General features: G+C 40.1%; 2 protein-coding genes across 3 annotated transcripts; both read right to left on the bottom strand.

Moving 5' to 3' along the window:
* Window positions 1-256: 256 nt before the first annotated feature.
* anpeplb (alanyl (membrane) aminopeptidase-like b) lies at window positions 257-16,260 on the bottom strand. The gene is made up of 20 exons (XM_055028378.1): window positions 15,062-16,260; window positions 14,407-14,549; window positions 14,179-14,312; window positions 13,556-13,676; window positions 13,181-13,335; window positions 12,922-13,035; window positions 12,144-12,287; window positions 11,076-11,141; window positions 10,010-10,075; window positions 9,758-9,903; window positions 8,623-8,702; window positions 8,092-8,225; window positions 6,973-7,028; window positions 6,470-6,617; window positions 6,172-6,260; window positions 5,579-5,689; window positions 3,783-3,950; window positions 3,461-3,601; window positions 1,855-1,918; window positions 257-1,027 (listed from the first exon to the last, which is right to left on the bottom strand). Exons 1-20 carry the CDS (start codon window positions 15,667-15,669, stop codon window positions 875-877), a joined length of 2,841 nt encoding a protein of 946 aa, XP_054884353.1. The 5' UTR covers window positions 15,670-16,260; the 3' UTR covers window positions 257-874.
* A 1,591-nt stretch (window positions 16,261-17,851) lies between these two features.
* Window positions 17,852-24,720, bottom strand: si:dkey-12e7.1 (uncharacterized protein LOC557553 homolog). 2 transcript variants are annotated; one of them, XM_055030195.1, is made up of 3 exons: window positions 24,464-24,720; window positions 21,904-22,531; window positions 17,852-21,034 (listed from the first exon to the last, which is right to left on the bottom strand). In XM_055030195.1, exons 2-3 carry the CDS (start codon window positions 22,432-22,434, stop codon window positions 20,447-20,449), a joined length of 1,119 nt encoding a protein of 372 aa, XP_054886170.1. In that variant the 5' UTR covers window positions 22,435-22,531; window positions 24,464-24,720; the 3' UTR covers window positions 17,852-20,446. The 2 variants fall into 2 exon arrangements, with proteins under 2 accessions (XP_054886170.1, XP_054886244.1); XM_055030269.1 differs by lacking the exon at window positions 24,464-24,720 and adding an exon at window positions 22,797-23,089.
* Between the last annotated feature and the right edge of the window lie 959 nt (window positions 24,721-25,679).

Genomic DNA, 25,679 nt, shown 5'->3' on the forward strand with positions numbered 1-25,679 from the left:
ACCTTCCGACATAAATCAACGCTAAAAGCGATGAAGAGTTCATTTTCACACTGCGCTGTCTGTTCGCTTTGCTTTTGCGAGCCCAAATAAATCCCTCTAGATGGCTACAAGCTCGCTGTGCAATGAAGGAATCCTTCGAAAAACAAACTGGTAATTAAAACAAGTTGTGTCTGATTACATCTGATCTCAGTTGGGACTCGGACAGCGTGGCATTTCCTGTAACTGAAGCTAAAATAACAGACCAAATGAAAAGGGCTTGCGGTTGATGTTTTATTATTAAAAATAACAATTTCAGCAAAAATGAATGCAATGACAGTAATTGGATTCTTTGATTTCAACATTCACGCTCAGGCAGACTTTCATGTGTCAGTCTGGATGTTTGTGTGTGTTTGGGAACCAGCAGCAGCATGGAGACCGGTTCATTTGAGAAATTTTATCAACGATTCTTTTTAACGCAGGTTGTGTTTGGGACAGTGAAATAACAATCAAACTGTCAGTCCGTAAAAGAAAAAAGAAAATAAGATATATTCATTACATTTATATAAATCAGCAGCAACACACACAAGTAATCTCATACAGGAACATCTTTACCAATGGATTGATGTTCCAGCAGTAAACAAACAATTCATAAAGGGGAACAAAATCTATGTTTTAACTATTTGCATTGAGTACACTATAAATAAGGTCCGTTGTTATTCACACAAACAAGAGCACACTTCTCTTGTTGTCTCTGCTGCACGTCGTGCCGCTTCTGTCTGATCGACAGAGGTGTGTAAAATCCTTTAACTTTCATCTCTACTTAGATTTACTGGGGTCGGCTGAAAAACCGGCTTGACTGCCGATCCGACGGGCCGCAAAACATCTGGCACTTTGATCATTCGAGATCGGCAGTCTCTCTCTCAAACCACTCCAGGACCGTGTCGTGGTTCTCCTTGACCCACTGGATGTTGACTTGGGTCTGCTCGATGGCCTGAAGTGTGGCTCTGTAAGCGCCGTTCATCTCTGCGTTGTCCCTGAAGTGAATCAGCTGGAGGCACAAATTGACGTAATTGAAAACCCCAAAATGTGGAAGCCAAATCCGACAGAAAGAGCCCTCGCTGTCAGTGAAACTACTCATAATTGTTAGGAAGTATTGTAATCGTTTGCACACATATTTTCCAGAAGACCTCAGAGATTTGTAGAAAGCATAAAAGATGTGTGTATATCATATGATTTTACTGCAGTGGCCAAATTCCTTTGCCAGACTCTTGCTAGCTAAACATAATACACAAATCTTAAAGATAAAAGTTACTAATTAGATAAATAGCTGGGCGATGTCCAATAATTTATTTTTATAAGTCTTATCAAGATAGGACACAAATGAAAAAAAAGAAAAGAAACAAGGAAGTGATGTGTGTGTGTTTCAAATAGAAAACTAAATTCACATTTTTAGAAGATTGAAATATAATTCAGAAGAGAAATGAAGACTTGAGAGTTATAATATATTTATATGACCCACTTAGTTTAAAAGAAACTGAAAGTTTTTTTTTTTTTTTACAAGAACAAACAAAGCCAAACTTTGACCAGTGGACTCGTATTACTGTCACAGTTAACGTAACATGGTGTTTGGCCAGTGACCTTTGACACATTCAACTGATTAAGTAATATGAGGAAAGATCTGGAGAAACACAAATAAACTTGATAACTCATTAAAGTCAGGGGCAGACCTCAAGAGTCGACAAAATAAATAAATAAATAACGACCAAACTTTGGTTTGAACCGGACTGGTCGTGATCAATTTGCGATTGATTAGGTATATAAGCAGATAATCAGAGTTAAACTCGGTTCGAGGTGTGGCATTTATTCAACGTTTACCTCCTGCAGCTCAAACTGTGTGGAGAACCTTCTGGTCACGCCCATCACCAGCGAAGCAGCATCCCTGTAAAAACAGCAGCAACGGCATTTAAGGAAACAAGTGAAGAAGCTGAAGAAACCAGTAAATCAAGCAGAGCAGAGGGTGGAGCACGTTTGCTTTTTAATTTACTTTTGGTCACACGTGTCAAACTCAAGGCTGGTGGGCCAAATCTGGCCCGCCATAGCCTTTTACGTGGCCCTCTAGATTCTAGACTGAACACTAAGTGTGTTTTATTATTATTTATTACGCTATCAATCCAATCAATGCAGTTTGTATCTGTTTAATGCCAAATTATGTCAATCAGTCCCTCCAGTTTCTTGAGAATTCACAAAATCAACAAATCCCCGCACTTGTTTGCACTAATATATAATTGGGAGTTGACCACAGATTTTTCTCAAAAGTCGTGAATAACTTCTTTGCTTATCCTAAAGAGCTGCCTCAGCCTTAACTGCTGTCAGATCACAGTCCACGATCTGTACAGCGAGTAATAACAAATCGCATTTACTCTCATAAATAAACGTAAATATCGCAAATATTTCCAAACTGGTGCCACAAAAACACTTTGATGAAATCACAGAGCAATCTTGGAATCCTGGAGGAACTGAAAAGATGTTCAATATTATTCCATTTTGAGAATTCATTGACATTTTAACAAGTTTAACAAGTGGGGGTTTGCCAATACATTTTGACACATTTTGGCCCTTCAAGAACATTCACGATCAAAATGAGTTCGACACTCACTGCTTTAGATAAACAACTACTGGTGATTAAATAAAATCTTGTATCTTGTGCATATATATACTTAGATACGCTTCCCGGTTATAGCGTAAACAGTGGAGACTTTATGGTGAGGAGTGATAAGCTCTGATTACATTTCAGGACCTTTGTCCTTGTGGACACAGGGCAGGATTATAAGCCACTCTATGAAATGCTCATTTTTACGACTTCACTTTAACGCGGGCAATTAAATTGTCACGAAGCCTCTGTAAACAACGCCTCCCAAGAACCGTCTTCTTGGCTCAGCTCTTGTCCTGAAGTGGACCTAGTTGGTGGTATTACAAAACTTTATGTTTATTTGTAGCTAAAAAAAAAAGCAGCGCTGACCATATATGTTGTTTAAGGGCGTTTTCATCATCAGGGTGGTCAATACACCCCCCCTTGCTCTACTGTATTATTATATATTTTTAAAACACAACAGTCATAATGCTAAACATGTGTCGACAAATTTGTAACTCAGTAGTGGCAAATATGAATTTTCCCACAGACAACAAACTGGATCCATCGATCCTCTAAACACAGTGAAACCATTTGCTGTTTCAGAAAGAAAAGTTCCAGTTTTGTCCAAATCTGAACTTTAACTGTTTTGTCCTCCCCATAGTTACAGCTGAAAATCACAAATGAGTTACATCACACTGTTTAAAGTCCTCTAAAGAAAAATATTTTACAAAAGTGACAGAGGGCAACAGTGTTGCCCAAAAACATTTCGACAATAACACAGCTCCTTCCTCCCCATCCTCGGAGAAAGTCCGTGTTTCAGAGGCGCTTCCGACCCAAACATGGACCTACCCCTGACTGACGTAATCCCAGTGGGCTCTCATGAAGTTCCAAGCCAGCGCTTGACCCGCGGCGTTTTGCGCTATGAGGTTAATAGTGGAAGTGACGTCCATCAGCCGTATCTTATCAGGGTCCAAAGTGTACGACAGGTATCTGTAAGATAAGAAAGGTTCTGATTCACTGTCTGCTTCCCAACATCTGGCATGACTGTAATTCACTTTATGAAGGTGTTTTTTTGTTTGTTTGTTTGTTTTTATTATTATTATTATTATTATTATTATTATTATTATTATATTATTATTATTATTATTATTATTATTATTATTCTCATCACCTGTTGAGGAGCCAAGTCTTCTTGGTGCAGGACAGAGCTTTTCTGAGCTGGTCTTTCTCTGAGGTGTCGGTGGAGCTCTGAAATTTCTCCCAGGCAAACTCCCACTCCTTCTTCCCGCCAGCGGCCACAGCTTGGCAGTAGATTACAGACCGCAAATTGGTATGAATGCTGAATGACAAACAGAGAAATGCCTCAGTAAACTGATTGAAAACGTACTGTTTATGCAGAACTGTTGCCTCAGTCTGTGTCCTGTCACGCTCTGCCATCTATTCAAACGCTGACGGACCGAGCCAGCTAAAAGGCTTGAAATGAAGTAGCTCTGGATCGTGGAATATAGGCCTATATATATTTTATTTATTTATTTTATTTAGATTTTATGTTTCTTTAATATATTTATTCAACCTGAGCTCAATCGGGTTAGAAATATCCACACATAGAAACTTCTACCTAACATCTATTACACTACTCAGACATGATTTAAACATAGATTGGATTTAAATACATATATTTTCACACTCTCCCTGTTCAGATTACATTAAGTTGCTTTTTGTGGCCCATTTTGCCTTGCATGTCAGTGTATCAAAACTTATTTTTATATGGGTCCGAATGAAAATAAGTCACTGGGCTCTGTGAAGCATTTGTGCTGTTTCTGATGTGCTGCCATTTTCTAACATCTAAGTCCGACACCAGAAACAGCTGGTATTCCTCCTGAGTTACACATTCTGGCCTCAAATGTTGGAATGTCCCTCAATAACCTGCCCTAAAATCCAACATGGCTGCTGCGCATGCAGAAACTGCAGTAATGAACTGCTGAGTTTCTCACCTGAAACTTGCTAAATTAGTCACGCACATTACTGACCAACACGTGTGACTGACTGCGGTCACCGATCATGCTAATGGGCTTGTCTTACTGATTAGGGATTTGCCTCGTCACTGAGCTTTCAGCAGATCTCACAGATTTTCTGACTGTCAGTACGCAGCGGAGACAGATAAATATATCTGAACACAGAAAGCAGAACAGAGCTCTGATGTGACATGGGGAATAATAAAGGTTGTCTTTCTATGCTACGTTTCCGTCAACAAACTTCCCAACACAACACTTCTTTTTTTATTCGTGATTAAAAAAGATGGCTGAAAATGCATGCGCATATGTTTTCTTTATTATATTATTTCCTCTGAAGTTTACATGTTTATGCTTTATATCGGTCCTCCATAAGCACTTGCAAAGATAAGTCAAATTTCTTGGTTGTTCACGTAACAACGACCATTGAACTATACATCACACAAACATCACATGCACTAACAAGCAGTTGTGGGCTGCTGCTGACACGCTAACATCACACGCAACTGTGCATCAGCTTCTCCCCACAACTGCTTGAAATGGCCTATAATTACATGCAATTGTGGACTGATACACAACCACATTTACTCTGGCATATGCAACACATGCAGTGACGGTTAAAGCTTGCACCTGTAGACGTTTCAGAAAACTGACTGGAGAAAATCACAACAAAAATGACAAACGCCGGAGTTCCTTGTTAGTTCAATTTCGGCAGATACTTTTAGATTTTTACGATAAAGTAATTTCTAAAATCCAGTGGGGTGCAACTTTAGAATAAACCACGACGCCGCGACACCAAAAGACACAAAAAAGTGAGCAGACAGCACCTACCTTTCCTAAATCATTGCTGGAGAGAGTGAAGCTACAGAACGCAAGGGATGCTATTACAGTTACTGTCAAACTGTGACTCTTCAGAAAACAGAGGTGCAGAAGTTATATTTATCTCAAGCCATACTTGTTGGTGTCGTTTGCCTCCATCCAGTCAGCAAACTTCTCTGTAACCATCTCCACGCAATCTGAGAGTCCGTTGGAGCAGGACACCTCGATGGCAGTGATCTGGTTGTGCCTTTGAAAGTCACAAAAAACCAACACATTTAAATACTTTTCATTGTCAACTTTAAGTAAACTGCAAATTTCAATAACACTGTTTTTTTCTTTTTATTATTATCATTATTTTTATTATTTCTGAATGACTAATTCAAGTTTACGTTTGCAACGTGTGACGTCAAACCTTTTGTCCTCAGAACCAGCTTAGGTAAAATTGGTGACATTCAAATGAAAATTGTGTCAGAAGGGGAAAAAAAATTGCAAGAATCAAGTATACTTGACTTTCCAAAAGCAGGAAATGAAATCCCTGACCAATATATAATTTGCATGCTTCTGCCGTCAGACGGATGCCAGTGCCCCGTGTGCCAAAGTACTCGGCATAAAAAGTCTCTGGCTGTGAACTTTATAGACCTCAAACAGGCAAATCTGGTCATGATTAACCTGCAGACTTTAACCTGCTAGTTTAAAGCTCCAGATCGAGAGCAGGAGATTTCTGCTTACTGTAATGAGTGATCCTCTGGGACAGTCGAGGTGTCTGTTTGGTTTTTGAAGAAGTCATAAAGCTCCTCCACTTGATGTCGAAGATAAAGCTGCAGAGAGAGGAAGAGAGATTCAGAGAAGACTTTCCAGAGCATGCTTTTCTAACATCTGCATATTAAATACTAGATCAATTTTAAGAGGAGTAAACTAGTAAAAATGACGTTATAGCCACCGAACATGGCTGTAAGACAACCCTATATAGTAAAACAAGACAATGTTCTACGTGCTTTATTGTATTAAGCATTTTATTGGGGCTTGCCTGCATGGGGCCGTAAACCTCGGAACGATCAAACATCAGGATGAAGTACTCCAGGTTCCTGACGGCTGATTCCCAGGGGAGGTAAGCCGTCTCTTTACGGAGGAAACGGGTCAACTTCAGAGCCAGAGTCACGTCGACCTGCTTTGCTCTGAGAAAAACAGAGGATGGTAGAGACGGTTTGCAGAGACTGCTGAGAAGTGATCCTTGTTTCATTAAGCTGCAGGTTTGTTTTTACATGGGCGCATTGTTTCTCAACCTACAAATACTCCTTCAAGTCAAATATGTCTGCAAATAAATAACTCGACACTTCTTTTTTTTTTTACAAAAATACATGAGCAGATCAAAGCAGGTTACGAAATCTTTCATTCGGTGTTGCTTCAAACGAGAAGCAGTTCCTCTTTAAACAAACTAGGGTCAAGCCGAATCCAACGTTCAATTTGACCCAGAAATTTTATCCTTTTTCCTCTCAATATTTGTGAAAAATAATGTAAAAATATCAGTACCTAGCCAAGTTGAAGGCATCGTCAATGAGCTGCGCTCGGTTCATCAGAGGGATTCGCTGCAAACGAGAGAACTCAGTGTTTTAATGAAGCATCCAAATGTCAAGACTTCCAAGGGTTTTCACCTTTAATCCATATTAAAGGTGAAAAATGAAGTTTGCTCTGGTTGGATATGTTTATTGGGACGACTGGGTCCCAAAAATCATCTGTGAAACAAATCCCACTCAGAAGCCCAAGAAATAATCCCAGGCACGGTTTGTAATTTAAGTGGAAAGATCTGAACTTTTAGGAAAACATGTTGAAAACTTGTTTTCACTGCGTGAGTGTTTTATTCTTACTCTATGTTCCTCAGGCGCATTCCAGGAAACCGAGCAGTAATTTCCCCCCTGGTTAAGTTCTTCCACTCATTCATGTATTTATGGATCTTGCCTGCAGGATGTTGTTTATTCCTGTCAAAGTTTTTCTCAGTGTTTTCATTACAGAAATGATCGGTCATTTCTTGTCCATCATCTAAGTTTTACAAACGTCTGAGGAGTATCTTCTCTGAAAGCGTGGGCCACAATTAAAATAAAAAAAGAGGGTTTTTTTTTATTGGGGAACTTGGGAAGACATTGTTTATTTTTCTTACTTTAACTTTCCAAATAAGGACTTTATTCTGGAAGGATAAAAAAAAAAAAATACTCCAATTAAACATAAGATAAGACTGTTGATACAGATTCAGAGCGGCGTAAGTCCCTGTGGTTTCGTAACTCTGAAAGCGTTTGGCTGACGGTTTGCTTTATGTGTGTGTGTTGGCTGCGCTGGACATCATCTGGTCGAGATTAACAACAGTTGTTGAAAAAGTTGCCAATGAGCCCTGGAGGTTTTTGGGGAGCATGTAGCTCCCCAGACCAAAATCAGTCTTGTGCCCCACCTTTAAAAAAAAAGTTTTTTCTTTCCTATTCAGATGCTTTTATAGTTGCTGATAAACTTAATTCAGACTCTGCCTGATTTTTTTGTCTGTTCACTTGAAGGGTTCGATCCTTGTCCTCTTAAAGGACAAGTGTCCAGGGTTTTTTCTTGTCTGGTAAAACATTTGACTGAGAATAATCTGAAAAGCATTGGGTTCAGCTGCTAACTCACCGATGGATTTGTTTCCAGCTGCCACAGCAGGCGCTCCCAGTTCTCCTGGTTGTAGTTGACTCTGTAGTATCCAGTGGCGTTGACGTTAACCAGGAACCACTCTCCTTTCTTTGAAATGAATTCCTCCATCCTGTCTGTTCCGGGGGGAAAATGTTTGGAGAACACGATTTTAAACTCAGCACAAAACTGAGGATTTTGGAAAAGAACGCCAAACAAGGCCAGAACAGTTCTGTTTCCCAGGACAAAGTAAAACAATCCAGGCTTCTGGGCACAAAGATAATCCCCAAACAGCCCTGCATGCAAACAAAACACCAAACCCGAAGCAGATGTGTTTTTAAAAGAGGATTTTTGGTTTATATCTAAGACATAAAGCTAAGATTATATCTAAGATTTCTATAATATCTAGAGGAAAATAAGCATTTTCTTTCCTTCGTTGTTCTCATTATCTTTGGCTTCCAAGAGACATAAATGTTGATTTAGTTATTGCTGTGTGAGTGTCAGGGGTTTGAACTGTGTGTTCAAGCACATTACCAGGTGTTTCCTTATCCAGCAAGAAATCCTTCAGTCCAGAGATATTTGAAGTGAATGTGACGGGAATGTCCCACGATAGACTAAATAAAAAAAAAATAGAATAAAATAAAATTATACATTAAAATGTGACCAAAGCGCTCATAATGCAGAAAGTCATTCTGAATCGAAGCGTACAGTCTTCTAAGTCTTTTTAAGGACAACAGAACAGACAGAAATAAAGGACATCAGGTCAGCTGCACAGTGACGACACTTTATGCTGCAGCTGCAGGAGGGGTCGAATAAAACATGAAGACCAGATCACAGTTTGCCAAATCATTCCACCGCCGTACACAGTAAAGATAAATAAATGAATGAGCATTCTGCAGGTCTGAAGTTATGCTCAGCTGTGATCAGCAGTGATTTCATGAAGGCCTGACAGGGAGATAAAAAGCAAATTGGCCTGCAGGGAATTTCTGTCTGTGTTTTAAAAGCTGAATCTGACAGTAAGAGATTCAGCAGATTGTAACTTTGCCAAAACATTCTTCTTTTTTTTTTTAACAGAAGGCAAATCTATGATTATGACTAGTGAGACAAACAGGCTCACATGTAATACTGACTGCTTCTAATGAAACTGTTGGAAGTAAGAAGTAAATTTATATAATTCCTACACAGAGATCAAGTTTGACTTTTTTCCTTATATATATATATATATATATATATATATATATATATATATATATATATATATATATATATATATATATATATATATATATATATATATATATATACATAAAGTCACAATCCAGTGACATTCAAAGGGCCCATAAGCAGCATTGACCTACAGTAGTACAGAAAAAATAAAATTAAAAAAAATCTCTTACTAATTTCCATAGTTTCAAGACCATTGGTGAGATTTCACAGCTTTAACATTCACACTACAAATTACATTCAATAATTGGTTGCAAATTACTTTCAAAATTATGACTAAACCAACAAATATTTGTAAAATATGCAGAAGTCTTTAGCGCTTTATTACTTTTTACAATTAAATTATTTAATTGATTATTGCTGTTCATTTAGACTGGACTTTGGCTGGACTTTACCATTAAATGGTAAAAAAACAGTAAAAAAAAAAAAAAAAAACAGCCCATACCTGGATACAGCAGAGCTGTTGTAGAGGAAGTGCTTCTGGGAGATCGCTCCGCTGGTGGTGTCGATGGTAAGGACAGGATAACCCATTTGATTGGTCCAATTTTCCATGATTTCAGGAACTTTTTTATTGGATTTTCCATAACGGGCCTGGAAAGATAATCACAAGCCAGTCGTACGCAGCCATCAGTTTGAGCTCAGATGTTAATACTTGATGCAATTGCTGATTGAAAACCACAAGACTTTTTTTTTTTACGTTTTCAATGAAATCCCACAGGTCCTTTGGTTCAACGTTTCCTCCTCTGTGCGCTTTAAGGTAAGCCTAAAAATCAGGGAAAAAGGTGTTGAGAAACAAGAAAAGTAAACATTTTTAACAAAGCGCTGGGCTCCTGCAGTTCTCTCTAAATCAAAGAATTAAGTCTGAGTCGAGCCTCACTGTTTCTCTGCACAGCATGTGTTCACAGTTGAAACTGATCATTTTGAGAAGGCCGGTCCACACGATACTGACAATATTGGACACCAAACAGAATCAGAGAACCTTTAAATCCTCTTTTACACTTAGCAAGCCTGCTTGCACAAGCAGAGAATTCAGAAACACGATTTCGATAGTCGGTGATGTCAACGCGACACTCGGTCGACTCATCAAATTAGAAACCTGCTCCGCTCTGGTTTCCCATTGGCCTTGGTGTGATTCATATGAGTATGGTGTACTGGAAATGTCTAAAGACTGTTTGTGCTTTGACCGGAGGCTGTCTGGTTTTAACTCCAAATAGACAAAGTCATGATGCAGGGATCAGAGACCACCTTTGAGTCCCAGTGAATGTGTGCAAGACTCTGACTCATCTGAGCCAGACGTCTGCAACTTGTGGTTCCTCAAACTTCCACAGCTTGGGATGAAGTCAAGGAAGAGCATGTGTTTGTCAAAATCTAATTTAAGAAAAGAGCTTTCAAAAGTTTTTCTGTGTGTTTGCGGGATAATTTGATTGAATTTCAACAAAATGACACCAAGAGTGCCAGTACTAAATTAATTCAATTTATTATTCTTGACATTAGGAAACTGTGTGCTTTCGTTTTACATCAGCTTCCACAAATAGCAAAATGCCGTAGAAATAAATGTATTGTTTTTGCTATTTATTTCAAAATCCAAAAATAGAAATAAAGTGGTGGATGTCTAAAAATGAAGAAATTTCTTCTTGTAGAAATTGTAGCAGTTATTCTTTTTCTATAGCTTGTTTAACATCAATTAAATGAGTATTATTTAACAGGATGAAGTATTTGTAAGGATTGTAGCACCATTATCATGGCTTATATCAGTGCCTTACTCTGATGCCGTCGTCGAAAACTTTTTCTCCCACATAGTCGGCGAGCATTCTCAGAACCATGGCCCCCTGCGGAGTACACGAAACCAGGGCTTGTTGTAAACACAACAGATGCTTTCAGAGGAGAAAAACAAGAGAAATCTGATCGAAGACCTAATATATCCAGGAAATATTAGCAAGGTGACATTTCGTACTCAGCAAAACGGAAAAGGACAAATTAGCATTAAAGACAAATTAAACCGACATTTTCCGAAAACAAAAACTATCCCCAGAGTTGTGGAGTCACCGCGCTGTCAGACTCACCAAATTTGCCCCAGCGATTTGGGTTCAGGACCCAAATTCACGTTCTGACAAAGTAAGAGGCGAAACCAATTGGATCCAAAGAAAACCTTTTCTCTTTTGCCATCTTTGCTGCTGGAAATTGTCAATTGTCTTTGTTATGCATGTTTTTAATATTTTTGGATTTGCTGATGCTTTAAAGAACATAAAACATGAAACCAAAGCTTCTCATCCTTGTGAGATAAATACATCCGGTTAGTCGTGGACACAGGTGAGAGGCATCAGCAAACGCCAAAGCTTTAAAAGGTGTGATTTCAAAGCTGCCTAAAATGTTACGTCACACCTTTAGGAGGGTGACGATGTCCCTGGAGTTTTCCCTGAGTTTAGAGCGAGCAGCACTTCTCCTCCCCCACCTGTTGCTAGGCCCTGCAGGTCAGCGAACTGAAGAAAGTCTAGCACAACTTCATCTTTATTAGACGAAATGTAACTTTGTCTGTTTAGAAATATTTCTGGTTAAAAAAGACATGGACAAAATTGTTTCGTAATACCCTTTTTGCTTGAAACTACACTGGCAAAATATAGCTTTGGGGGAAAAAAAAAACATTTCAAGACTTTTCAGTTTGTCTAATTTCATTAATTTTTTTTTTTATGTGATTCTCTTTTATTTCCCAACCTAGAGAAACACTCCGAATGCAAGTGTTCATTTAAAACATAATGATGTTCAAAGGCATGTTTCTAAAAGCTCAACCAAAAAAAAAAAGAAAAAAAATCAACGTATGTGTGGTACTTTACCTTGCTGTAGCTTATAGCATCGAACATCCCGAGGATCTCACCAGTTGTCTGGACGTCCTCCGGTGGAGCGCTGAGAGGATGGGACGTCAACAGAGCATCCTCCTCCAACGCTGCATGAAGGTCATCCATAATTAATTTCTCCATCTGTAAAAAAACAAAAAAATGACAAAAAGGTTCTTTAATGAAAAGTGTACAAGTTGGAAGTAGATTATTGAGGAAAAGGTTTGCTGATGTAATTGGTGAAAATGTGGCTTTATTTTGACATACAAAGTAGATCTGATCCCACCCTATATTGTCAAAGATATACATTCTTAATTTTAGCAGTCTTTACACATTAAAGGAGATATGAGTCAAGAATGCAGATTGAAAAAGACACGCATGTCTACTTAGGTCCTGTAGTGTCAAAAAATAGAAATGATACATATCTTTATCCGACCTGCGATTCGTTATATGTATTTTAAAGGCTTTATGAGAGAATATGAAAGAGTTATCCAACTTTTAAAGCTTTAAAGATGTTTGAAGTGCTGAAGACCCAACTAAAGGTCAAATACTTTGACTTCTTATCAGTCAGTCAGTCAGTCAGAGATGAAGAAGCCTTTTGGATGAAAGAGCTGAGAAATGACATCTGCTTCAAACCAAAGATCATCAGATTACGTGTCTGGGGTGATGATGAAAGCCTAAGAACATGGAGGCCTGGTGAGGATTAAAGTAGTTCAGTAAAACACTGGCTGCTTTTGGGAGCAACTAGTGGACGAGGGGACGCCCAACCCGAACTTACTATTTGAAAACTCGGCTCAGCATGGTCCACTGCGAGGTAGGACATGTAGGTGGCGAACCCTTCGTTCAGCCAAACGTCATTCCACCATTTCATCGTCACTTGATTTCCAAACCACTGTTGACGAAGCAAAAATTCAGCAATCGACCTGCTGCAAAACTCGACTTCGCCTACAGAAGGTGCCACTTGTCATGACAGTGAATATGTCCATGAGGTGTTGGACATTTTTTAATGTATGTGTGTCATTCCAGGAAACACTTGCCTGGTGTGCCAACTCATGAGCAATGATAGTGGCGATTACTTCCTTGTGCAGCCATGAGGACACTCCTTCCTCATAGAGCAAAGCTCCTTCCTGGTACGTGATAAGACCCCAGTTTTCCATTGCTAACGGTTCCAAGTCCGGCAGAGCAACTTGATCTAAAGGACACATACAAATCAAATCATAAGTTACGCAACCTGTATGATTCTGCTTTGACAGATTGTTAAGTTATATAATGGTCTTTGTTGTGGTTTGAGAACAAGTGGTTAAAGATAAAATAGACATATATCTGGTTTTCAATTCAAGAAATGGAACAAAATTGTCACATTTTGCATTGGTCCGTCAGTCAAGTTTTAAAATTGGGTGCTGTAGTTTTACCGAGGTTCTCCAGTCCGAACTGCATCTCAAAATGCCTTTCGTAGAACTCGAGGATCTCCGCAGTTGTTCTGGCGGCGTAATCCGTGTGTTCGGCTGCAATGGCTTCAGGACGGGCGTAGGTCTGCATGAGAAAAACACAAACATGTCATCTTGCTCATTCTTCAGAAACAAGATTGTTTTAGAAGTAAACCAGGCATAACATCATGAAACAGCTGAACTGAAAGATCACGACTCTGTCGCCATCTCTTAGCTCCATCAGTTTGAACAACAATACAGATGACTGCAAACTGAGTATGTAGCTCAATGTTATTAAAGTTTAATCAGTAATACTTTTATGACAAATTTATGTCAGATCATAATTTATTGGTTAATGTCAAGTTGTCATAGCCAAGACATTTTGAATGATGTCAACTTTGTCTTAAAAGTCTCATGATTTACCAAATGACACTTTATGACAGCAGTCATAAATCTCCATGAAGACTTATTCATGTTTATGACGGCGTCATGTCAGTCTTATTCACAAGCCGTCAAATAAAGTCCCACCAATTATTGTTTAGCAATTACTTTACCAACCCGAATGCTGAACAACGAGCTATTTCTTAGACTTGCAAGTTCACACTCACTCGAATTTTCACACGATTTTCTGGGGAATTTGTGGCCTCGAACTCTGAGATTGTGAAGGCAAGTAAATAACTTGACATCTTTGGCGTTGGATTAAACTGTGTGTATTTCCACTCTTCATCCATAATAGAGGTTCCTGAGAAAACAAAATGATACACAATAGCACGAGTCAGTGCATCAGGCCTAAAAATTAGGATTTCTGCTTTGTTTGATTGTACTTGTTTGCTTACTTTCTGGTACTGTGTTTGATAAAGCGAATGTACCCACTCTGTGGATTACTGTCAGCTCAAAAACGGCCTTCATGTCGGGCTCGTCAAAACATGGAAACAATCTCCTCGCACTCGTTGGCTCCAAATTTGTGGCTACGAGGAATCTACGAAAGAGACATTGCAGTAAAATCAAAAGAGAAACAAACAGGGATGCCTTCTATACTTTAAAGACAGAATATTTAAAATTGTCAAACATGGGGATATTTATTTACCATCTCATAAAGTCGAGGAACCAAATTGGGCCAAACACTGCAAGACTGTGTTATCACTATTTACCTCAAGAAAACAAAGACTTGAACTTGAAAGACTATAATGGAGATCCAGAATATTTACTTTTTTTATTTTAAAAAATATATATTTATTCTTTTGGCGTGTCACGTTTAAGATCTTTTAAGTTTTAAATATCTGTTAAAAGTTTTATTTCTTAATGGTATAAAAGCCTAAATATTTTCCTTAGAATTAAACTGGATTATTGTTTCATATTGAAGTATTTTATTTTTTAAATATGTTGTTTCTCCAAATAGAAAAGCATTTCCTTGTTCCATACATCATCTTTGTACTTTCTCTGTCACACCTAAGCTTAAGAGAGCATCACAGTTTTTTTTTTATCACTTACCTTTCCTGTATTGTGTCATTCACAGCATCAAGGTTGGTTTCTGTATATTTGCTCACATACATTGCTTGAAGATACTCAGATATTTCTCCCTCAAAGGACAGAGACAAGCTGTAATTCCCATCTGTCTCTAAGTTCTTCCCCAACTCGATCTCCAAGAAGTCAGACTCGTCCTCGTGGTATTGGTGTGAGAGGACTGTCACTTGATCGTTCTTGTCGTGGTCTGTCACCCGCAGAGACGTCACGTTCAGCTCGAAGCTGTGGAGGAAGATGTGCTTCGTCGGCTGGTGACAGCGGAAGAACACGGTCGAGCTCCCGTTGAAGAACAGCGTCTGGTTCGGGGTCGTGACGTTCACCTTTTCCACGATCCTGCTGTAGAAGTGAGGATGGAGGAGGATCTGGTATCGATCGGGAATCAGGGACCTCGGCAGCCGCATGACCGGCGGCGGGGCCAGAGTCGTCGTCGGGACGGTTGGAAGCTCTGTCATGGTTAGGTTAGAAGTCTGTATCTCGAAAAGAATCATCATGGAGATCATCCCACCGATGGCAGAGACCGTCAGGACGACGAAGGCGACGGCCAAACCTTTGGATAAGGCCGATTTTCGTGGCATTGTGGCAGCTTCCTGTGGCCACCCCTGAGGCGTCGCAGCTGAAGTTGAATCTCTGAGCGCGTCTACCTGTGAACTAAACCAACTTATCTGCAGGCATCCACCTTATTTCTCCCTCATAAACAGGGCTTGGCTTTGAAATTATAGGTCTGCGCTTGGATTAAGCATTAACCTGGGCACTGCCAAAGGAGCAAAGAGTAAGTGTTGGAGTGTGAAGAGGGCGATGTTCATTGTAGATAGTCAGGCAGTGCTCTCTCTCACACATCTGGAGGCGGTTACTTGGTGCTCACCACTAATGCGAGGGTTAGGTAAACCTCAGGGAAGGCTGCAGTTTCCAAACCATCACACTTTCCTCGCTTCCCCTATTTAGAAACACAGCACAAACTGTAAAAACAAACATCACCAAGTGTCCGTCGTGACACGAAAGAAAACGAGCGTCTTCTGATTGTAGCAGGAGTCCAGGTGTTCAGTCTGCCACCGTCGTCAGCCCCCCTCCCCTTCCCCAAAGGGTTCCCATCCAACAGGTAAGCAGGTCCTCGCTGGGGAGGTTTCCAAAGACATGCATCCGTAAAGGAAAGCCCTGCGAGATTGACAAGCTCACAGCAAACAGGACGCAAATGAGAAGAGGATGTCTGAGGGGGCTGGATGAAAGAGGTGGAGTAGAGCAGAAAAAAGAAAAAGAGAGGACTGGCTGCAAAGGCTCGTCCTGAGGGAGGCCTCAACCACCATCACCTCTGTGCTCGAATTTCTGGCGAGGGGCTATGAATCGGCAAACAGATATAGGAAAAGGTGGTTGTTAGTGAAAAGACCAGATGTTCCCGTTTCAGACAAAACGTTGTAGACACAAACACAGCATGAACTCTGGTGAAGCACCTTAGACAGTGTTTCGGGTTGTTTTTTTTTTTAATTTAGGCCACATATCAGAGGTTTGGCCGCCTTACAGGTAGGTGTCTTCTGTTTTACCTTTAAATTGTCACACCTACATATCTGGTGCCACGTGAAAAAATACTGAACTCCGACACCTCGTGAGTGATGACCCTACTTTGGCAGGAACAGCTCCCATCGAGCATTTGAAATACGTCTTTCACACTCAAGCGAAGCTCCGCTCTTCCTTCAAATGATCGTAATTCAGCCAGGATGGAAGCTTTGAAAAGATAATTTAAGGTCTTGCTGTGGAAGCTCAGTCAGATGGCCAGGCCTCTCCTTAACCTTAATTTTGTTTATGACCATTTAAAGGTCGACTTGCTGCGGAGCTTTGGATCATTGTCCTAGAACCTAAGTGAAGTTGAGAGTGTGGTTGCCGACTGGTCTCTATAATTCTCCACTGGGATTTTCTGGTAGAACAGAAATGATAGACCATCACTTGACCACCATCATGGTTTACTGTCAACATGGTGTTCTTCTTGCCATATATAATGGGAGGCACGCTTTTTTTTTAAATCAGTGCACAAAATATTTTTCCAAAAGTCTTAGGATCATCAAGATGTTTGATTTGGACCTTTGGTTTGTTTTGGTTTTCAGACCATTTTAGCTTAGTTTCTTTCTTGCTGTTAAAAGCAGTGACCTTAACCGATGTAATGAGGCCTGCAGCGCTTCAGATGTTCTGGGATGTTTGTGGCCTGCCAGATGAGCAGCCGTTGCACTTTTAGAGTGATTTTGGTAGACCAGTCACATCTGGGACGGTTCACCACTGTCCTACGTTTTCCGCATTTGTGGATTACGGCTCTTGCCGTAGAGATCCCTGGAGTCCCAAAGTATTAGAAATGACTTTTGAATGTTTTTATGGAGAGTTTTTAGCCTACTTCATGCTGTCAGACATGTCCTGTCTCACTTTCTGAATTCTATACATGTGGTGGTACTCAGATCTGGGGTAGGTGGGGAAATTAAACTAATGTCTCCAAAAAATACGGTGACTCTTGGTTCATGACTTACAAAGGTGGCAATCAACTTTTCTTCATTTTACAAAAGGCCAGCTGGTTTTGATAGCACTTTTCTCTTAATAAATGAAATAATACATTGAGAATGCATTTTATATTTACTCTGTCTTTGAAAGGAAAATGGTGAAAAAAAAATAAAAAAATCGGCCCAATGAGAGACGGCAGAACAGTTCGAGAACACTTTGGGGTTTCCTGGATTTATTCCTGAAGTAGATGCAGTAGCACAAATAAAAAACAACAATGAAAAAAAACCTGAAAGACCTGTCTTTTTATTCTTAAAAACAAGTGGGCCAGATTTTACAACATCTGTCCAAATGTCAGCGCCTCCTGCTCATGTGAAGGACAAATGAAATCCTCAGAAACGGAAAAATTACTCGTCACTCATATCATTCTGAAAATTTGAAGTGACACGGGTGTGTTTAACTGGAGAAGAAACCTGACCACAACAGAGCAAAAATGAAAAATGTCAAGCTGCTCTCACACACATTAAATACCCAAAAGCTCACTGTTACACAATGCAGCAGCAAACAGAAATCTTCACGACCAAATCTTTGAAAACGGGGACATCTGCTGGCCAGGAGGAAAACTGCGGATTAAACTGCCCGGATTTCTCTGCAAAGAGTCTCGGAATGTGATGCGTCGCCCTCTTCCTGAATAAAACTTTCCATCAAGGCGACAGAAATGTGCAAAATATCTGCAAAATCAAGACCTGCGGGAGTTCTTCACTCAAACACCATGAAAACAAATACTTCAAAAAAAAAAAAAAAAAACTGCCAGGTCCTTTTACTGGAGGAGGAACGGCACAAACAAAACAAACTGTAAAGGAGCTCCAGCCACTTTTGAACAATGTGGTCCAGCACTGGAATTAAGTCTCATTTTGCATTCCTGGCCGACTGTGATTGGAATTACACCGGCTTAACAGCAAAAAGTTGAAAGTATTCAGCAGCAGAGTCAGGGAGCAAAAACACACAAACCGTTTTCAGCTCATTTCCAGACTGGAGCTGCTCTGCGGCTTTAGTTAAAAAGCCCATTGAAACATTCCTTACAGCAATTTTCAGTCCTAAATATTGTCTGCATGTTTGACTTTCACCTCATCTTTTTTTGTGCAAACTTCTCTGATGCTTCTCCGTCATTTATCTGAAGATAAACAGAACTGTATTTCATTTAAACAATCAAACAAACATAAATTTTATAGCACAGGGCATGACACGTTTCAAGGCTTAGAAGGCTCAGTCTGGAGAAACTGGTAGAAGAAAGGCAAAATATTTTGGAGAATTGTTAGACACTGTATATATTTTTAAGAAAAAGGAGCAGAACGTTTTTAATTTTAAAAAAAGTTAACTTTTTTTTGTAACATTTCAATTCATTTGCTTTTCACCCTGAAATATTACAAGGTCACTCTAATTGGGATGAGTCCTGTTCTACGCTAAATACAATTTGATAAAGCACAGTTTGTGATACATTTTCTTCATTTTACTTGAATGTAAAAATGTAAACTTTAAAAGTGGAAATTTTGGGGGGGATCTGGACCTGATCTTGAAGAATCGACAGGACAAACGAACAGCACAGCAGCCGCTTTTAGTTCAAGGTAGTGAATCTATCAGGACATTCTTAAAGTGATCAAAATCAACGCAATAGCGAAGGATTTCAGCTGCTGTTTCTGCTTGTCTAAACATTTACTTCTTTTGAGTATCGCCCTACGTTCAATGTTTGTTTCCTAGAGTGTTTATGCGTTTGTTGAGTTTAAATAATTTGCTTAGAACAGGTAACAGTGCTCCTGAAGCAGGAATCACAGTAAAAAAAACAAGCCAAACATGATACTGCGCTATGATACTGCGAAGAAGAGCAAAGGATTATATAATGGTTAGCGAACTTTATGGTTGCAGATCTATTGTATTGTTTTCTATACTTTCAAAGGTGGTTTGTGTTTCTACAGTGGAATATAAAAAAATGTGACTTAAGCATGGATATTTGAGACCAGAGCGGTTGCAAAGGATGCCATCTAAATATAGATACATATAAAAGTCATCCTTAATTTAAAAACAGTTGTTTTGTTTTTGGAATATGAAAAAAAGTCTGGAAAAAAAATGTCCACTTTGTTTTCTTTTTTTTTTTTCAAGCTTCCTTAAGACTTAAAAATTGGGACTGAAATGTCAAACTTTTTATTTAACTGTATAAACATTTGTTCTAAAATTTTGATTTCCCTCCGCCCCCCTTTATTTCTGACTGTAATCCTACAGAAACGCCATCAAATCAGTGGAGATTACAACCAAATGACTCAGAGAACCACATTATTGCTGATGATTATCATTTTCATCATATTTTTATAAATATTCAACTGAGTTCATGCATGAAAGCATAACGTTTCATCTTGCATGAAAATAAATCCTGAAAATATTTTGCCTTTAGTCATACGCTGCTCTTTTCCTTGACAACAAATGGTTTAGAAAGTTTCCAGCTAAATAATGGCGGTTTTATCCTCCATTCAGTCCTGATCCAGGTTCTCGTGGCTCTGCTCGTTTCCTAACCAGTGCAGCAGCAGAGCCCGATCGGAAAGAAGCGCTGCTGCTTTTTGCAGATTATCGAACAAACGATCACAACTCTGCTGCGCGTCACCGCCTCAATCCTACATGTGTTTTTACACAAGGAGCAGATTCCAGTTTAGGAACTGGGAGGATCCTGCAGTCACATCCTATTTTACTTCTGCAGCAGCACACAACTTCTGTGTCCTCTTGCGGAAACAGTTTGTTGGAATAAGAGCAACAATGTGGGGAGTGAAAGCAGCGTTTTGCTTTGGCTGGAATTTGCAATACACAGACGGATCTTCGGTCTCAGTCAGCTGACTACCACAGCCAGCTGTCTAGATGCTGCACACAGTAGCAGGACTGTTCCAGGATGGCCGTCAGCTCCCCGTAGCTCTTCTCCCTCCAAGTAGGAAGGAGCCTCTCGTTGTTCAGGGCCTGAAGCTTTGGCGTCCCCTGCTGGAGGACGTGGTACAGACAAGGCCACCTGCTCTGGATCCGGAGCCGTGTCCTGCGATCCAGCGTGATACCGCGCACTATTTTCTTGGCTCGGAGTTCTCTCAGTGCCGGCAGCTTCAGGCAGGAGAAAACCAAACCGCGGCTGGGCGAGACGTCCAGGAACTCCAGAGTCTCCGATTCCAACGTGTACGAGATCCCCAGGTTCCTCAGAGGCACCAGGATGTGCAAAGTCAGCGACTTTAGGTTGGGCAGGGAATTGGTAAGCGTCTGGAGCGTGGAGGGCGTCACTAGTTTGAAGACCCAGAAGTACTTGAGCTCGAGGGTTCGTAGCTGCTGGAACCGGGTGAGCAGGGACACAGACAGATCCGACCAGTCGAAATGTAAACGCATCTTGGAGATTCGCGGGCAGCTGTGGGTGAGTTTGCCGAGCAGCTCTTGAAAGCTGGTCACCTGCCAAACCAAAGAAAAGAAGAAAGTTCCTGCTATAAGCTCAGACTGCTGGAGAACATTGCAGCCACTGTTTACCAGGTGCCACTTTCTCCTGCTACTCTCCATCTATCTATTATTTGATGCCATCATCTTTCTGGCCTCTCTCAGTTCTTTCGATAGAAGGTACACCCAGTCTAGTGACTTTATGTACAGCTGTGTCTCTATCTTTGTCCCAGGGATGGCGGTACTGCAACAACTAACTTTGGGAACTGTTCCTTTTATGAAGACAATGCCCCAGGTCCACTGCTCGTCAGTTTAATTATGTCTTTTTTCTTTGATGGATCACATAAGGCTGAACGATATGGCTGAAAAACATACGATAATATGAGCATTTCTCATCAGTTAATATCAGTATTTGGGGATATAGATAATGATTAGTTTTTTTTTGTTTTAAATGTCTGAAATACTACCAAACTGGTGGAATAACCCTTCACGTTTCATCTAGTTTTCACTTCAAGTTGAAAACTGACACGGTGGTGAAACCTGAAGCTGCTGCTGCACAAGTCACTCTACAAGTTGTTGCTAGCTAGCCGAGGAGTGAGTGAGTTGTTGCCACCGATCTTGCTTAGCCAGCTGTGAGAGGCTGAGCAGATCAAATATTTTCTCTACCTACATCTCCCAGAATGCTGTGCGGTTCTAGATCGGAGTTCGGCGAATATTCTGCATATTGAACATTGACTATTCTATCAGATGTATTTGTTGATATTGATCACGTGTCTATCATAACAACGTTCACTCTCCTTGTTCTACTTTAGCTGTGTTTTTTAGAGCTGTATCTGCCATACTAAGTATGTCTATCCTGCACTCAACCACTCAATGCTGTTAATTACCTGGTCCATCTTGGTGATGCTGTCCTGGTGTGAACTGGAGCTGGAGTGCACTCTTAAGTCCAGTGGCTCGAAGAGAGTAAACGTCCAGTTGAGGTCCAGATGGCTCAGGTCTCTGCAGTGGACGTTGTCCAGCAGGTGACTCAGCAGTTCGCTCCACTTGTTGTAGTGGTCTCCCAGGTCGAAGCTGGCCTTCAGCGTGAGCAGGCTGGCCCGCCGGGAGATCAGGTGGTGGGTGTAGTGGTGGACCCAGGCCTTCCATCGCTCAAACTCCCGGTTGGAAACAAGCAGCCCCTCCTGACCCAGATGGAAGGCGCCGCGCCGGGAGTAGTCAGCAACCCGCCACAGTTTCCACGACCGGACCAGGCAGCTCCAGCTCAGGCAAACCAGCGCGCAGCTGCACTTGTCCACCTCGTTCAGGAAGGACAAGACGTGCAGCTGGCACTCCACCGGCAGCGAGTTAAAGGGGAAGAAGTCGTCCACGGCTTTCCGCCTGCTGCTTACAGGGACGAGAAGTTTTTTCTGCGGCGACATTTTTCGACGGATAATTAAAGGCTTGTGTTTTACTGGTGGAGGTCAGAATCTCCACCAGAAGGTCTTGTGTTCTGGCTTTGCCATGAATATTTCCGCCCTGAAAGACGATAAAGACGGGAGAGTTTATTTTAACCACGTTGTAAAATAACGTGGTTATTTTTCCACGTTGTTTTTCAGCTTCTGATTCCTAGAAAAACATACAGTGAAGTTTTGGACCCGGACTATGTCTAACATCAACACAACAAATAAACCTTTTAATCAAGAGCATAATGACAAAAATGAAACAGAAAACAAATGAATAGTAATAAAGCCTTTTTCTTTTTGTTTGTTTCTTTGACTAGAAAGAAACAAAATATACTTACGTCTGAAAAGAGGACTTCGGATCAATAAACAACATGTTCTCCCTTTTCACAATCCCACCAAGGCTCTGTTTATTCCTGCACCTTTTCCTTCCACTGAATGTTTCAACATTTGGTTGTTCACAACCCACGTGATCAGTCAGCTTCTTTAGCCGTAAACGTTTGTGGCCCACAATCCCTGTGGATGGTGTGATTTACTGTGGGTGGGAACACTGCCAAATCCCTAATGATTTTCTAAGGAAAACATAAAGTAGCAATTCTGTTTAAACTCTTTTTTTTTTGCAGGTCTTGTGCAGTATTCAGATACATTTTGACTTTTCATAAGCTGTAAGCCGTAATTCTTGATACTACAAGAAATACCAGAAATACATGTGTGAAATACATTACTGTGGAAAATGAACCTATTTGAGTTTTACTTTAAGGACACAATTGCTCAAATAAAAGTGTTGGAATTGTACTCTATTTTACTCAGATGCAAACATATTTTAATTGTTCTAAGATTTTAACATAATTGTTATTGTTTTTTTCTCTCCTATTTTTTGGGCAGTGGAAACGGGATTTACCATGGTTCTGATTTACAGCTGGCAGTGAAAGTCCCGAGGAGAAAAAAAACTGTTAATAGATTTACACCAGATTTGCTTTGCAGCGTTTCTGGAGAGCCATACATTATTTAACTTTTTTTTTTTTTTTTGTTCGCCAACGTCGGCATTCATTAGACTTGATGATGCTTTTCCACACACGGTTACACAGACGTTTCACAGGCATGCACTGACAGGAGTTCTGGCTCATGTGGCGTTCACTCTGTCTCTGAGGACATAGAAACCCGACCAAATATCTACAATACTCTGAAGCTCCAAAGAGCAAAAGCTTTTTTTTTTTCTTTTTTTTTTCAAATTGGCAGGCAAGCCAAAAAATAAACTGATTTAAAGTTGGGCAATATTCAATGTCGAAACTAATTTTCTCTGTGCAGTGTTCTGAAAAGCTAAGCCTCTTATATCTGTGGCTTATCCCTCTATGTTTCACTGGTCATACAAAGCAAGACTAGTTTCAGTTTAAAGCACCAGGCAAGTGAAGAGATTTACAGATCGCTTGATAAGCTTCATCATAGCAGACCACTTCCACTTAAGAGTCGGAATACGTCAAAATGGACATTTATAACCCTTCAGCAAATGTCCAGGTCAGAAAGAGCCTGAAGGCTGTGAAGTGTTGGGCATAAAGCAGAATTCATTCTTCCTACACATTTTTTTTTCTTTTTACATTTTCTAATTTCATACTATTGAAAGTTCACTTTTTTTTTCTCTGGGAACTTCTGGACACTTATTGATGTCTACCTTAAAATATTCGCTGTAAGACACATGCACACCTCAGTTGATATTTACACTTCAAAGGCTACAAATATTAATACGGAAGTGCCACAATAGCTGTGAGCTCGGCCCTGCTGGACTTGTTCCAAACATGAATGTGATGTAAAACCGCATTCAGCATGCTCGCCTTCACATATCAAACAGTTGGACTACAGCTTAGCTTACTGGACCATGCAGGCTAGTCATCTCAGCCCCGTTATTCACATCCTCGCCTTCTAGTTTCTAAGCGTTTGCACAATAAAAGGCTACATGCAGATTATTATGGATGCACACTGCACAAACAGTAACTTTAAGTAAACGCGTTACCTTCAGCTGGAAGAGGAGAGGCTCCGAGTTACACTCGGTTTTAAAGCTAGCATGCTAGCAGACAAAGACTTTCAAATTCAAAACAAATAAAGGACTAAAGTCGAGGTTTTATAGCATTAACTGCATACTCGAGTGAGTAAGTAACTGTTAAGACACCGATAAAAACAATACGAAAAATAAAATATGTTTAAAAAAATCAGAATAACTAGGCCGGCTAGTTAGCTTCAGAGCAGCTGAGTTCTGTTGTTGTTGTTGTAGATAAAGGCGTCATCAGCACGTTCTGTCAGAGGAACGCTGGTGCGAATGTTTTAGACACCGGAGCTGCACGGAGGGCCGGAGCTTAGGACGGAAACTGCAAAAAAAATAAATACATTCTAAATGTCGAGCCTCACAAAATTGGCAAAGAAACCAAACTCTGAATCTAAAAATGTCCTTTCATAGAAAACATTGAATATAAAGAAGACGTTCGGAGGTGACTAAATGAGAAAAAGAAATCATTTGAGAACTAAAAGCACGGGCTCCCCCTGGTGGAGAAAAGAAGTTAGCCATTAACGCCTTTGTGTTGATGGTTTGTAGTTTTCCTTTTGATTTTTGAATCAAGATCACTTTAAAAAAAACAAACAAACAATTAAGCGCATTTAAAAAATAAGTGGTAACGGAGGATTTAGTTTATTACAATTTAGTATAGTCTTTAGTAGACAATAATTAGTTTTCTGTTCAGTTTAATAGCCAATATGCAAAAAAGAATCTACTATATATGAAAGCTGACATGCTTCCAGATAGTTTAAATTTACAACTGTGCACAGAATGCATACTGTTGAAAAAAAAAATAGAGAGAAGCCCTTTCTGTTTTGTGACAACTGTGGAAGTAAGTAAATAAAACCTGGAATTCTAATTTCAGTGGTTCTTTCGTCATCATGTTGCGGTTTTCTGCTTCCCTGTGTTGCAGGGACTATGAATCTTACACTACCTCGTGGTTCTGGTGATGCTGGAGGATTTTTTATTGGAGGGGGGCCATTTCGTGTTACGTGAGAAACGAGACAGAAATGCGAAACGTGTTTGTGTTGCATTCAGAGACTCGTTGAAAATATCAGAGAATAGCGAGCGCTTCACAGAGTCCGTTATTTTTATTTTTGTCTTCTTTTGGTATCTGAATAATTCGAAATATTTTATATTGTATGAGAAATTAAGAGATAGGAGTAAGAAATACAATTAC

The sequence above is a fragment of the Poeciliopsis prolifica genome, unplaced genomic scaffold, assembly GCF_027474105.1.
Source record: "Poeciliopsis prolifica strain line A6 unplaced genomic scaffold, Auburn_PproV2 SCAFFOLD001, whole genome shotgun sequence".
Classification (NCBI taxonomy): domain Eukaryota; kingdom Metazoa; phylum Chordata; class Actinopteri; order Cyprinodontiformes; family Poeciliidae; genus Poeciliopsis; species Poeciliopsis prolifica.